Source organism: Zonotrichia albicollis, chromosome Z (assembly GCF_047830755.1).
Source record: "Zonotrichia albicollis isolate bZonAlb1 chromosome Z, bZonAlb1.hap1, whole genome shotgun sequence".
NCBI classification, from domain to species: domain Eukaryota; kingdom Metazoa; phylum Chordata; class Aves; order Passeriformes; family Passerellidae; genus Zonotrichia; species Zonotrichia albicollis.
The window spans coordinates 64,790,992-64,805,139 of NC_133860.1; the positions used below are offsets into that span (position 1 = coordinate 64,790,992).

Consider the following 14,148-nt stretch of genomic DNA (forward strand, 5'->3'; position numbering starts at 1 on the left):
GCTATGCAGGTCAAGTCATTTTTTGAGTCAAAATCAGAAGAGAGTTCTCAACTGCATTGTGTAAAAGAGGCAATTGACACAATTCAGCTCAATATCCAGTGGATGGAGAGAAACTTGGCAAAGCTACAAGAACTGCTGTAGTGCGTATAATACTGTGCTGTGTCAGCCATTTAGGAGCTCTGTGAGCAGTTATTGTGTTTCATTTGCAAAAGCCAGAGTGAAACGAGGATCACTGCAACATTGCACTATTAAGGAATCTAGATCGCTCAGGGCATGTCTCAGATAAATTTTTATTTTCCTTGAAGCATTTTGAGCAATATATAAGTACTTACCCTAAAACTGTTTTCATCTGTTGACCAAACATCTGCACAAATGATTAAATATAATTTTGTATGTGAAACTTATGCCCTTTCCTTTGAAGTTGTGTTATAGTTTCTTGGCAGAGGGTTAATACTGACAGGTAAGAAAGAAAGAGTTACCATGACTTCTTTGCAGGCTGCTCCACTGAGCAGTGGATTTTTTCTTAATGCAAAACTGTATGTGGTTTCCACATTTGTAGATATAGAAGCTGTTGTGAAACAGAATTATATTTCAGATATGTAAGTAGTAGTGAATGTTATAAAGTTTAAGAGGCGAAATAAATACAACTCCAATTCAATTTAAGTTTGGATTTTTTATTTTCATGGTGTTCTTTAGGAATTACACACTAAAAAAAAAATCTTATACTAATAATATACAATTTGATATATAGAAGTGGCTGGATGATAATATGGAAAAGAAGAAACAGCAAAGCCAAGCATTTTAGAGAGGAGATTTCCAGAAACAGTGGTGTGGCTTTGGAACTTGTACTCTGAATTGATCAGATAGTTTTGAGAATCTCATCATTAATTGTTGAACTTTAACTGATTTTGCAGTATTGGTCTCTGACCAGCTGCACAGAGTTGTATTTTTTCAGGTTAGTTCATCTGTTAGACTGATACTGATTTGTGCCCTTTTCACTACTGACTTTCAATTTCACCACTTGATGCAGAGCATTTGCAGTTGATAGATTAGTCAGTCACTTCATTTTTGTAAGCTTCTGGTCTTTCATTGCCTGAGAACTTGGAAATCACAGTGTAATTTGTCATCATTGTTCTCTCTTCATGGCCTTAGTTTTAGGAAAGCTTCTAATTTAGATCCTAACAATTTGTTTCTCTACTATTGTAAAAAATCTTGCGAGACAAATCCTCAAAATCTTTTAAAGAATAGGAGCTAAAACCCTAATGTGCAACACTATAAAGATGCAATACCTGCAGTGCAATCTGTGTCTTTCAGAAGTGATGAAAAAAGCCATTTGGGAGTTACAGTGTATATATATACTCAATACATGCAAGAATAAACATACTTTTTATCTTTTCATTTCACTACCATTGTATCTTTTGTGGTTTCATGCTAGCCTATTTTTAACTGTTAAATTATGGAATGAGAATTGCAATCAAGTATATTCTTGGAATTTTTATACTCCGTGCGTTAATACTTTGATTCCTTCTGTATTTTAAATCTTTCAAATTCTACAGAAATACTATTTCCATCTTTGAATATTTGTGTATATTATGTGTGTGTTTGTATGTATGTGTACATATATATGCCATCTTTTTCTTCCTAGTCACTTCTTAAATTAAATTAGACGTCAGTTGTAAACTTCCACTTTTCTATCTCTTCTGCCCCTTCACATGTGTTTTATTTCATTCCTGGCCACAGTATTGAGTCTTTAAAAATTTAAAATCAAAACTGTGGAAGAGGATCCCATCTTCCTCCTGATTTCTGCGCTGGAATCCTAAAAATTGTCACTATTCTATTAATATGCTTTAGTGACAACTATGAAGCAGTAACATGGAGCTGAGTTTCAGACAAGAAAGTGTACAAATAAAACCTGGAAAGTTGGGGAGGTTTTTTCATTTTACCATTTGTAGCATATGCATACTTTTGCTATGTCAGTTGTAGAGGTTTTAAAATTGTTTTTCTGTTAGGGAGTCTCCAGCCCTATTAATAAGTTGTATTGGAGTCAGTTCCTCCTTCCATGAGAAATGCTTAAATAAAATTCTCCTTTTTTGAGTGCATTGGGAATTGATGAAGACTGAAATATCAAAGGGCTGGTGCAAGGCAGACTGCCTTTGCTGGCAAAGTTCCTGTTGGATATGGCTTAGGGCAGGGTGAGGGTCAGGAAAAGGGTGAGATGTCAGTGCAGGTCAGAGAGCAGAAACCCAGTGTTAGGAGGACTGGGAAAAAGCCTCCAAGGGAAGGTGAGGACTGCCACTCCACCCTGAGAGCCAGAGAGAGTTGGATGTCCCATTACCTGGATTCTGGTTAGAGGTAGTGTGAGTAAGGCTAATGAAGCTTAGCCATAGGTTCAAAAACTTGAACTGTTCAAGGTAACCCAGGTAATGCAGGATTGTGGAATTCTCAGTACAGATAAGTAGTACTTAGTAAGTGAGATTAGCACATGTAGGACACCACCTATTAGGGGCTGTACAAAATGCAGACTAATAGGCTGAAGTGTAGTAAGCAAATATTTCCTTAGATGCCTTAGGAATTTACTTAATGAGCCAGCTGTAGCCATGCTAGAGGGATAACTACAGAATTTGAAGATCCAGCAGGACTTCCAAAAAAGGTTGTGGCATTGGGGCAGGGTTGATTTGGGAGAGAAGGGCTGTGTGACAAACCAAGCTTGGCCACTCCCAGAGGAATGTGGCTTGACGTTACCTTCAGTGCCTTTGATATTATTGACACAGCAGCACCCTTTCATTGGTGGTGCAGCTCCTCAACTCAGAGGCTGAGCAAGGACAGAGAGGCCTCACAGGGCTTGATCCTGCACTTGATAGTCTTTTATTTCCTCTTCAACTCCAGATCTCCAACTCCATTGCTAAATTTCAGTGGTGGCAAGAGCAGAAGGCTGCTTAGATCAGCAAGCAACTGCAGCTGCAGAAAGTGTTCCAGAGAGCAGAAGGCAGAGCCCAAGGATACTGCCATTGTGGGCACTTCTCTCCCATCACAGCCAGCAGCAGGGATTTACCTTGCCATTTCTTTCCACTCAGCATCTTCAGCCTCTCTCATACAGCTTTCATCCAGCTCAGAGAACAAGTCATGAGGGATGTGCTGCTCATCCTACTTGGTCCTGAGGATGAACTGTACCCACTGGAATGGGGTGCCTGGGGACAGAAGACAAAGCTCCATCCTGTTACTGTGGCTATTGTGCTCACATTCACAGTGGGCATCAGATGTGCACCAGTTCAGCCATTATTACTGTGCTAGGTCCTTACCCCTAGGTCTGTGCAGGTTTGGCCAGAGCCATGGAGGAGAAACATCTGTTTCATCTCTGCATAAGGATAGATTGCTTTCTTCCCCACACTTCCATTTTTAAAGGCAGGATCCCTCTAAGGAAGCTGTGTTTAGCTAAAATACGTGCTTAAACTACCCTAAGTGTAAAAAAAAAAGTCTGGGAAAAGGTCCCTCACAAGAACAACTAGCCACATGGACCTGCCTGCAGAAGGCTCACATAGTGCCCACATAGCTCCCACGAGATTAGTGAGTGATGTGGATTGTTGCAGTAGGCCTGCTCTGTTGGAGCAAATGCCTCCTCTTTCTGATGCTTTCAGCTGTGGGATTCATGATGCCAGTGGTTGTGTCTGATCAGTGGTATCTGCACATCCTTGCACAGGATTCAGAGGTCTGCAAAAAAGTGGCATCTGCTCTCGATACTGGGGAGCCAGCTGATGCAGAAACCGCAGTTAAATCAGTGCATCCTTCCAAGGCAACTTCTCTTGATTTCATATTCATTGTATCCCTTAATGGTGCAGTCCTGTTCTTTCTTTGAAGTCCAGTTTGCTCCAGCTTTGCAACAAGCGCAGGCAGCAAGTGTTCCTGAAATTAAACCTCTTCTCAAATTTCAGCTTTGGCTGAACAACTCCAATTTGTTCATGACTCATTAAATAAAAAACTCAGGTTTTTTTTAAAAATCTTTGCATGGCACAAAGTGGCAAGACTAAATCAGCCCCATGATGATCAGCTCAAGAATTAAAAAAAAAAATCACAGAACAATGTCTGCACCCCATCACATCATTCTTCTGACCTCTCCAAGTTAGGAGCAGCCTCTGTGAGAAATCCACCTATGAGCTGTCCAGCCCTGTGGTGAAGGCTCACACTAGAGCTTCTGGGAAGGCTTTCTCCCTTGGTTTAAAAGCTCTAATATTTTTTAAAGACTGTGGAAATAACTGTTTATTAATGTAGCATCACAGCGTATTTTGCTGCATATGCTGTAACACTGTGCAGCAGGTGTAGGGACTTTGTGCAATGGACAAACCCACAACCCTGATGGCCCTTCTACTGATGGCCCTTAGCAGACACCCCTTTCTGACTTCTCATACTGAGTGCTGACAGCATTGCTCATCATTCCCCAGTTAGTTGCTGCCTCTTCATCTGTATAGCAGGGGGAAGGTACAAGCTGGGGCTGGGGATGTACAGCTCTCTTATGTCCTCCCAGGCATCATCCACTCCTGCCTCCATGCAATCCATGACCATAACGTGCAATCCACACCTCGGTATGGCTTCTCCATGCGCAGTTCTAAAAACACAGGCTTGTAGTTTTTCCCATACCCATATAAAACACCCTGTACTATCGCCTATGTTGAATGCAGTAGTAACCTGAAAGTATTTATTACAGAGGGAGAGCCTGAGAGTTTTAGACCAAAACTAAATTTCCTGCCCTGTTCCTAAGGGGGAAAAAAAAACAGGGGAGCAGGGGAGGAGGGGGAATTTCTAAACTGGGGGAAATATCAAAGCAAAACCAAAACCCTGCAGTTTTGACCACAGCAACTTTCAATGTGCAAAGATGACAGCTGCAGACCTCCTTAGATCACACTTGGCCATGGGATGTGGCCATGAACAACAAAGGTCCTCAAGAACCTGTAAGGGTGAAATTTGTGAAATGTACCACATGATGTTCAGGCTTCCCTTGGTTCAAACACATTTTCCAGTGAAAACCTTTATCCTATTTTCCTCCTTTTTTCTCCTTTTTTCTCTGTATCTTTTTTTTTCCTCTTTTTTCTCTCTTTTCTCTTTCATTTTTTCCCCCTCTTTTTCTCCTTTTCCTTTGCAAAAGCCAAAGGTATCAAACTCATGCCCACTTTGCCCAAAATACCATTGTTGGCATGGCATGAATAGCATTTCTGCCTTAAAAGCCAAATAAATGCAGCAACAAACCAAAATAAATATTTTTGTTTCCCTTTTTCCCTGTAACCAAGGCAGGGGAAGGGCTTTGTCAGATTTACTGAGTTCAAAGACACAAAAGCCCAGCCTCATCTCGGGCTTAAGTCAAACTGCAGCTAGAAGGTGGGCAGCCTGGAGCCTAAGGCATGCTAGGGAGGGATTGATGGCTTGCAATTCAGACTGCAGTGGACCACAATCCTTTCCTTCTGAGGCCTGCTGATCCAAAGGTTGCCTCAGTGGCAAAGGCCCACTGTGTCCTGCCCACACTCCTCCTCCACATGTGTGTAATGGGCCAATGGTGACTTAGTTGCTGTAGAAATAAAGTGGCCTATTTTCACAGATAGCCATGTGTGCAGTCCCACTCATTCTCCTGTGTGATCCAAGGCCTCCCTGAGCTGGGATTTGCAAAACGCAGCTGTGGGCAGGCAAGTCATGCCCAAAGGGAAAGGGTCCCTCCAAAGGGCTGGAACTGCCCACTCAAAAAGGAGGGCAAGGGTGCAGTGTAATAAGGGAATGCAGATCCTAGGGGTTTTCAAGTCTTGGAGACAGCAGCTGGAAATGCAGTGTCTTAGGCTTCTGACATCTGATCCTTCTGTGTGTGTGCTGTGCAGCACACCAGGGAACTTGAAACTGGACTCTGGCTATCTGGGCAGGAACCTTCCATCTTTTTGGTCCTCTCTGAACTTCATCAAAGAAAGCTAAGAAAATTGGAGTTTGGTAATCAAAGAGAGGAATTTGTTGGCAGTAACTGAAATAGCAATCAAATGCACAGCCTCTGCTGTACCTCTTGAAATAGAGGTAAGCTGTTCAGCAGTCCAATGGAAACAACTAAATGAACAGGCTCAACTGTAAAGGTGCTCTGGCTTCTTGAAGGAAAATGACTTTTAATTAGAATTCTTCACAGTTACTTTCTAAACAATACCAAAAGAGTTTAGGCATTGAGACTTTCTTTTCCTTGAGGCCTCAAGTTGCATTTGTTTAGTTGATTTTTCTGTCTCAAGTAAAGCAAATGAAAACAATTTCACAAATTGTTTTTAAAAATCCAAATGTGTGTTGCTTTTAATTGTTGTTGCTGCAAATTCTGCAGGATTTTTGGATGACAAGTAAAATCTTGTATCATTGTCACAGTGCTGGCACAGGTTGCCTGCCCAAAGAAGCTATGGATGCCCCATTCCTGTTACCATTTGGGGCCAGCTTGGATAGGACTCTGTGCAGCCTGGTGTAGTGGAAGGCATCCATGTGCATGGCTGGGGTTTGAAACTAGTGGATCCTTAAGGTACTTTCCAATCCAGACCTTTTTTTTGTTCTATGGCTCTACGTTGCCCTTCCCCCCACCACCTCCAGAGGCCAGCACCATGCCCAGAACATGGAACCAGTCCCTCTGTGACATCAGCTCCGGGGCCAAGGGCACTGCGGCTGTGCCAATTCTGTGGGCACTGCGTTGGCAGCAGCACTGGAGGTGACAAGACCTCTCTCCTTGCAGCTGACTTGTGTCTCTGACCACAATGATTCTGCTGTGCGTCCTCATCCTACTGGCTCTGTGCGGGCCTGCACATGGCGCCTGTGGGTAAGTAGCCTCAGGCTTGACCTGAGGAGACCCAGGCAAAGGCTGAGAGGGCTCCCTCAGGATGCCTGCTTGCCACCAGTGGCCATACCAGTTTCCAAAACCCTGGGCAGAAGCCTCAGTTTATCACCAGCGCCCAGGCTGCTGGCGCCGCTTGTCTACAGGGCTCAAGCAGAAACGGGCCGACATATGCCCAGGCCCACCCACCTCTGGCCCTGCTGGCTTTGCAACCAAACCTTGTGCAAGCCTTCTCACAGGACGGTAATGACTTTCTGCTTACAGAGACACCTGTGGTCTCCGGCCCATGGGTAGTACCCTCGGCTCCACACGCGTTGTGGGTGGCTCAGATGTCCTGCCAGGGACTGGGGCCTGGGCAGGAATTGCCAGTGTCCGTTGCTACTGGAACCCACCTGTGTCTATCCATGTCTGTGGAGGGACTCTCATCAGCTCACAGTGGCTCCTCACAGCTGCCCACTGCTTTATCAACCGTACCAAGTAAGGAGGACCAGGGTAGAGGGATATCCCCACACCACCAGTGCATGCTATTCCCATCCCATTTCCTTGCAGTGTGCCTAGCACCAGGCCATTGCAGGGCCCAGCTGAGAGACTGCTCAGGCAGAAGACTGGGCTCATGCCACTGCTTCCTAGCAGCCTCCAGCTTAACATATCTTGAGTCTACTTTCACTGTCTGTAGTTCTGTCTTTCCTCTCTGCCTCAGGAAGCAGAAGGCAGGGAAGTGCTGGGCTGTCACAGCACATGATTCTACATCCCCTCACCCCTCTCTCCATCTGCCTTCCAGCGACCTCAGCGAGTGGGCCATCGTGCTTGGGGCCACCTCATTGGCCGAAACAGGCCCTAATGTGGAAGTGCGCCGGATTAAGCGACTGATCATGCACGAAGACTATGTTCCTCGTCTTGAGTTCCATGACATGGCCTTGGTGGAATTGGACATGCCAGTCCGGTGCAGGTCCAATATTCAGACCGCCTGCCTACCTGCACCTTCGGTGAAATTGTCAAACATGAACAACTGCTACATTGCTGGCTGGGGTGACAGAATTGTAAAATGTGAGTTCCCATAAAGGACCTGTGCACTGAGGGCATGGCTGGCACAGCAGGGAGGGATGGCTGGGTCTTCCTGACAGCAGAGGCCAAAATGAGAGTTGGGCTGTGGGACATATGCCTCTGGAGAGATGGGCCTGACCTGCTGCCCAATGCCAGACAGCAGTGACACAGCACTCCAACAGCTCTCCAGAGGCAGAACCAAGCCGTAGGGAACGATTTCAACACACAGGCCAGGAGAATGGGCAAGGAGCTGCTGGGAACTCATTCCTTTCTCTGCTCACAGCATCAGGTAGAGATATCCTGCAGCAGGCCAAGGTTCATTACATCAGTAACCAGCTATGCAACAGTAGCGAGTGGCTCAGTGGGCACATCAACGACTTCAACGTGTGTGCTGGGCAGGGCGGTGTTGGCACCTGCCAGGTAGGAGCATGCTATAGTCCCCCAGTCCCAGCAGTGTGGGCAGCCCCATCACACCACCCAAGCACAGCCTAGCACCTGCTTTCCCTGGCCAGTTGCTCTCCCAGTCCCAGCTCTGCACCACCACTGGAGCTTCTGTCCTCTTTCCCATCCGTGGGTCCTTGCTCAGTGAGGGTCCAGAATCCTGAAACATCCAAGCACAGGGGAGACAGAAAGCCCCCATTACAGGGGGCCCCCATCCTGCTCCCAAGGGAGTCAAGGTTCTGCAGGTCCCACCACTTGAGCAGAGCCTTGCTCTGCCAGGAATGCAGTTCTGGCAGGGGCTGGGAGAGTAAAGGAGCCAGCTCTAACTGCTTTCAGGGTCACGCAAAAGCACCTTAATCCTCTCTGCTCTGCTACAGGGTGACAGTGGGGGGCCTCTTGTCTGCGAAGACAAGCGCATTGGCGCCTTCTGGCAAATTGGTGTGACCAGCTGGGGAATAGGCTGTGCCAGACCCAAACGGCCTTCAGTCTTCGGCTCCACTCAGTACTACTACAACTGGATCTGGAAAATGTCAGGAAGGAAGCCAGTTACTCCAGCAATTCCTGCAGCGCCAGCACCAACCTACACCGCAGCCCCCCCGGTGGCAGTTACAGAGCCAGCACAACCCTGTCCATTTCCACGTGAAAAGCTGAAGCAATTCTTTATTATGCTGAAGGATATCTTGCAGTACTTAAAGGGAAAACTGTTCTGAATTGCAGAATGGATCACCTGCAGTTCAGGCTATAAGGACCACAACCCTTTCCATCAGAGTTATATTAATTTGAATTTCATTAAACTGAATTAAATGTTAAATTGTAAGCAAAAAAAAAGGATACCTGTATTTTCTACTCTGAGAATACTCTCCATCCAAATTTTATAAAATCCTACTGGCTTGATCATTTCTCAACAGCCCTTAACTCAGGGAACCCTTCACCCTCATCTAGGAAAAATAGGATTTCACACTCCCTTCTGTACAGATCAATGCCCTCCCTACAGATATTAATATATCTACAGTGGAAAAGTAGCATCTGCCACCTTAAGTCTGCAACTACAAGTGCAAGAAACACAACACTAGGGAAATAAGAGAAAGGGAAAAAAATGGTGCAGATGGTGCCCTGTCATTAAGAACGTGAAGTCCTCCTCTCCCCTAAGGATTATTTTTGTCCCCATCAGATAGTAACTGGGTTTTTTAACCAATGTAGAAACCTAAGCAGAAAAGAGTTAATGCATTGCTATGCCCTAAACACCAATAGCCATGAAGCGGGCAAGGTATAACAAGATGCGCCTGGAAAGGGGAGCCGTATGAAGGTAAGGCAGCACCATTCTGGAGCTGAATTTGCTGTTTGAGTCCATGGTGACCACACAACATAAAGAACAACTTCCGTGCAGGAGAGGGGTTAAGGAGCAAGCAAGATCAATAGAGGGAGAATCAAGACCACAAAAAAACCCACAAAGCCCCTCAGCCCATTTCCAGAAAAGTCCAGAATACTGGGCTGTACATACTACCTCATTTGTATGAAGAGTGAGAAACCTAATCCCAGAATGGGGAAAACTTATCTATAGTTATCTATATAAAACTTATCTAACTTATCCATGTAACTTTCACCAGAGAGGCTGGGAGGCATTCTCTCAGGACCTGGGACACCTGTTGGCTGGATCAATGCTGGACCCAGGACCGTGAACTTCTTTCCTCTTCTACCTGATTTCTTTGTCCCTTCTTCTTCCCTCTATTATTTTATTCTTTTGTTTCTCTTACTATTAGAAGATAGTGGCAAAACATATACCAATTGCCATGCTGAATGTGTAGTTTGTTAATAAGAGTTTGTGAGGTTTTTCTGGATCCTTTTGGTTTTTGCCATTCCTTTTCATCTGTGAACATCTACAAATCTTGTCCCCTTCCACATAGAAGTGGGATGTAACACCAATGCACAAACACTCCAGGAGCTGCACCTGCCTTCTCCAGTGCCAATCCCTGGGCTAAGGATCAGCTGCACATCTCACCCTCTCTCAGCAGCAGTCTTTTGTGTCAGCATGTCTGTTATGATCCAACTACTGATAGACACCTCCACCTGAAGCGCAGACACCACTAAAGTCAATAGTATGGATTTTATTTAACAGTCAATGTGCAGTAGAGAGACACACAGAAATAGCAGAGAGGAGGGCCAGAGGGAGAGAAAGAATGAGACAGCTTAACTAAAAGGCTATCACCGCACTTGGATCCAGGAAGCATCCTGTTGCATCTTTCCTCACACTGGTCTTCTTGCTGATGTGGTTCCCAAGGTGTTCAAAACTTTTCGCTATCTATACATTTTAGCAAACAAAGGAATGAATGCTTATTGACTGCACTCAGAGTTGATTTTCAGCACAGTTGCTGGGTTGACTTTCTGTGTGGATTTTTTCTGTTCAGTATCAGTGCTCCTCCAGTATCTGTTTTTCTCCTGCTACTCGGAGATAACACCCAGACAATCTTATCTCATGTTCCTCTCAGGTGGGTTAACTTACAGTCCGGATTTCACAGAGGCATGTTCAGGGAGGGGGAACTTCAGTCATCACAGATGAGCAGCTGCTTCTTTGGAGAGTTTGCCATAGTGAGAAAAGTCCTTCAGTGATCTTAACACATCTTGGAGGGGCAAGAAACCTCCATTCTTTATTATACAAGGCGGGGAATATAGTTACCAAAGATGAGGAAAAGACTGACTGATTCTTTGCTTCAGTTTTCAACAATAAAGACAGCTTGTCCTCAGGACAAAAGGCCTCCTGAGCTGGTAGGTGGGGACAGGGAACAGAATAGCTTCCCCTGTCATCCAGGAGAAAGCAGTTTGTGACCTGCTGAGCCACTTAGATGCTTACAAATCTAGGAGACCACACAGGATCCATCTTAGGTTGATGAGGGAGATGGCAGAAGACCTTGCCAAGATGCTTTCCATCATTTACCATCAGTCCTGAGTAACCAGGGAGGTGCCTGATGACTGGGTTGGCCAATGTGATGCTCAGCCATAAGAAGGGCCATAAGGAGCACATGGGAAACTACAGGCCTGTCAGCCTGACCTTGGTGCCAAGTAAGGCTATGGCACAGATCATCTTGAGTGAGGTGACTCAACACCTACAGGACAGCTGAGGGATCAGACCCAGCCAGCATGGATTTAGGAGGAACAGATTGTTCTTGACCAGCCTGATCTTCATGACCAGGTGATCCAACTGGTGGATGAGGGGAAGGCTGTGGATGTGTCTACCTGACCTTCAGCAATGCCTTTGACACCATCTCCCCATAGCACACTCTTGGAAAAGCTGGCATCCCAGAGCTTGGACAGGAGCACTCTTTGCTAGGTTCAGAATAGGCTGCACAGCCAAGCCTGGTGTGGAGGTGAACAGTGCTGCATCTAGAGATGGGGGCTGATTACCAGTGGAGCCTCCAGGGATCAATTCTGGGGCCAGTCCTGCTGGATACCTTTATTAATAGTCTGGATGAAGGGATTGAGTCCACCATTAGCAAATTTGAGATGATGCCAAATTTGGTGCAAATATTGATCTCTTAGAGGGTAGGAGGGCTCTGCAGAGGGAACTGGACAGGCTGGATAGGTGGACTGAATCCAACAGTAAGAGGTTTAACAAGACCAAGTGCTGGGTCCTTCCCTTGAGTCACAACAACCCCCTGCAGCATTACAGGCTGGGGATGGTGTGGCTGGAGAGTGTCCAGGCAGAAAGGCACCTGGGGGTGCTGGTCCACAGCCGGCTGGACATGAGCCAGCAGTGTGCCCTGGGGGCCAAGAAGGCCAAGGGCTCCTGGCCTGTGTCAGGAATAGAGTGGCCAGCAGGAGCAGGGAGGTCATTCTGCCCCTGTACTCAGCACTGGTGAGGACACACCTCGAGTGCTGTGTCCAGTTCTGGGCCCCCCAGTACAGGAAGGACACTGAGATGCTCAAATGTGTCCAGAGGAGGGCAACAAGGCTGGTGAATGGTCTGGGTAATAGGTTCTATGAGGAGCAGCTGAGGGAGCTGGGATTGTTTAGCCTGGAGAAGGTTCAGGGTTGACCTTATCAACCTCTGTAACTCCCTAAAAGGAGTTACAGCCACGTGGGGGTCGGTCTTTTCTCCCAGGCAACCAGCAAAAGAAGAAAAACTCTTAAACTGTACCAGGGGAGGTTGAGGCCAGACATTAGGAAAAATTATTCACAGAAAGGGTGATTTTGGGCATGGAAATGGGCTTCCCAGGGAGGTGGGGGAGTCAATGTCCCTGGAGGTGTTTACGGAAAGACTGGACATGGCTGTTATTGCTGTGGTCTGGTTGCTGTGTTTGATCACAGGTTGGACGCAATGGTCTCAGAAGTTTTTTCCAACCTAGTTGATTCTGTGATTTTGCGATTAGTGTTTAAGGCAACTGTGATCTTTAAGTTTCCTACAATATTTTTTGCAGCTCTGCTCATCAAGGGTGCACACATTCTCAGAGTTCCTGAGACCTGTCAGCAGGGAGCAAAGCCTGCATCTCGTCTTCAATAGAGATCGCCTGCACAGGTGATGCTTGACCAGCATACCCAGCTGATGTGCATAGTGCCTGATAAGGCCACATTGGAATTTCGTCTACAGTGTTACTTTGTAAGAAGAGAACCTCTCCCTTATAAAAACTGCATTAAATTAATGACATTTTCTGATTCAAGTGTGAACTTAAAACAAACAAACAAACAAAATAGAAAGCAAGGAAAAATCCAGCCTCCAGCCCTGAGATTTAATTAAAAATCCAGGACCTCAAAGATATTGAACCCCTTAATTCCCAATATCTGTTTATCACAGACAGGCATCTCAACTCTACATATTTTCAGCTGCCAGAGACCATCTTCCCAGGCTCTCAGAAAAGTCACAGCTTGTTAAGCATGCCTGTAAGATCTGGAAAGCTGAGTCCCTCCAGGATGGTAGTGAGAAGAACACTAGAGCTTGAGGTGTCAGGAAGGTATCCTTTTACAGGGGCTTGGGCATTTCTTCATCTCCTCCTTGGGAAAACAAGGGACCAAAGTTTCTCCATTTTTTTGCAGTGTGTGGGATGCTTTTGTAGTGCCAGTGATGGGGAGCAAATTCTCAGGACTCCCTGAATTACCATGGAGAACAGACAAAGCCCTGGGGGCAGAGTGGAGCTGCCCCATTTGCCATGATGAGCAAGAGGGTGTCGCTTATGTGACGCCCTGTGGCCATGAGTTCTGCATGGGCTGCATTTTGCGTTGGGCAGAGAAGAAACCAGAATGCCCACTCTGCAGAAGGTTGATAGAGTCTGTCAGATTTTCTCTGCAGGAGCAAAAATACCTAGAGTGTGTCATCACACCCCAGGGAGAATCACCAGACACCAGCAGCCAGGCCGGATGCAGGGCTGGATCCAGACAGGAGCTCTTGGCCTCCTGGATAGAGGCAGCTAGCAGAGCCTTGCAGTTGTTTCTCAATCTTGGCAAGGGACACTCTCCTCAGCTAAGCAGGAGCCTGCAGCATCCTCATGGTGGCTGGCAGTGAGAACAGTCTTGTATGCCCTGTGCCTCTGTGGTCCAGATGGGTGTAGCAGAGCATCTCACCCCAAAAGAGCTTATCTGCTGCTTTCAGATGGTGGAAAGACAGAGCACCTTGCCCCGGAACTTACCTGTTTTGTGCTAATTGGAGGAAAAATGCAAACATGACAAGCTGTTCTTGTAGTGAGTTATTTTTGTGCCATGGGAGTAACTCTCCCACCTGACAGCAAACATCTTGCCCTGGAAGTGACATCTGGAAAGATAAATTGGAATTTCTGACTGATAGACACCTCACCTTACAAACTATAAAAGCTACACCAAATTTTCACAAAGCAGAGAATCTTCTGCACATT

General features: G+C 46.0%; 2 protein-coding genes across 3 annotated transcripts in view; both read left to right on the forward strand.

Annotated features, from left to right (window-relative positions):
- The window catches only part of LNPEP (leucyl and cystinyl aminopeptidase), a 49,747-nt gene extending 49,089 nt beyond the window's left edge, over nucleotides 1-658 (forward strand). For both annotated transcript variants that reach the window (XM_074532637.1, XM_074532636.1), the window contains one exon: nucleotides 10-658. In XM_074532637.1, the coding sequence (XP_074388738.1) occupies nucleotides 10-141 (132 nt within the window). In that variant the 3' untranslated portion in view covers nucleotides 142-658. The remainder of the gene's footprint in view (nucleotides 1-9) is intronic.
- Nucleotides 659-810: 152 nt separating this feature from the next.
- LOC102066368 (acrosin-like) lies at nucleotides 811-9,603 on the forward strand. Its single transcript, XM_026792914.2, has 5 exons — nucleotides 811-6,811; nucleotides 7,091-7,303; nucleotides 7,608-7,873; nucleotides 8,154-8,290; nucleotides 8,689-9,603. The coding sequence occupies exons 1-5, from the start codon at nucleotides 6,750-6,752 to the stop codon at nucleotides 9,019-9,021; spliced, it is 1,011 nt and encodes a 336-aa protein (XP_026648715.1). The 5' UTR covers nucleotides 811-6,749; the 3' UTR covers nucleotides 9,022-9,603.
- Nucleotides 9,604-14,148: the final 4,545 nt, after the last annotated feature.

Excerpts from the sequence above, each read along its gene's own strand:
- LOC102066368 (XM_026792914.2), top strand. The coding sequence starts at position 6,750 with ATGATTCTGCTGTGCGTCCTCATCCTACTGGCTCTGTGCGGGCCTGCA. Across the intron at positions 6,812-7,090 it reads CCTGCACATGGCGCCTGTGG|AGACACCTGTGGTCTCCGGC; the intron begins GTAAGTAGCCTC and ends TTCTGCTTACAG. Across the intron at positions 7,304-7,607 it reads TGCTTTATCAACCGTACCAA|CGACCTCAGCGAGTGGGCCA; the intron begins GTAAGGAGGACC and ends TCTGCCTTCCAG.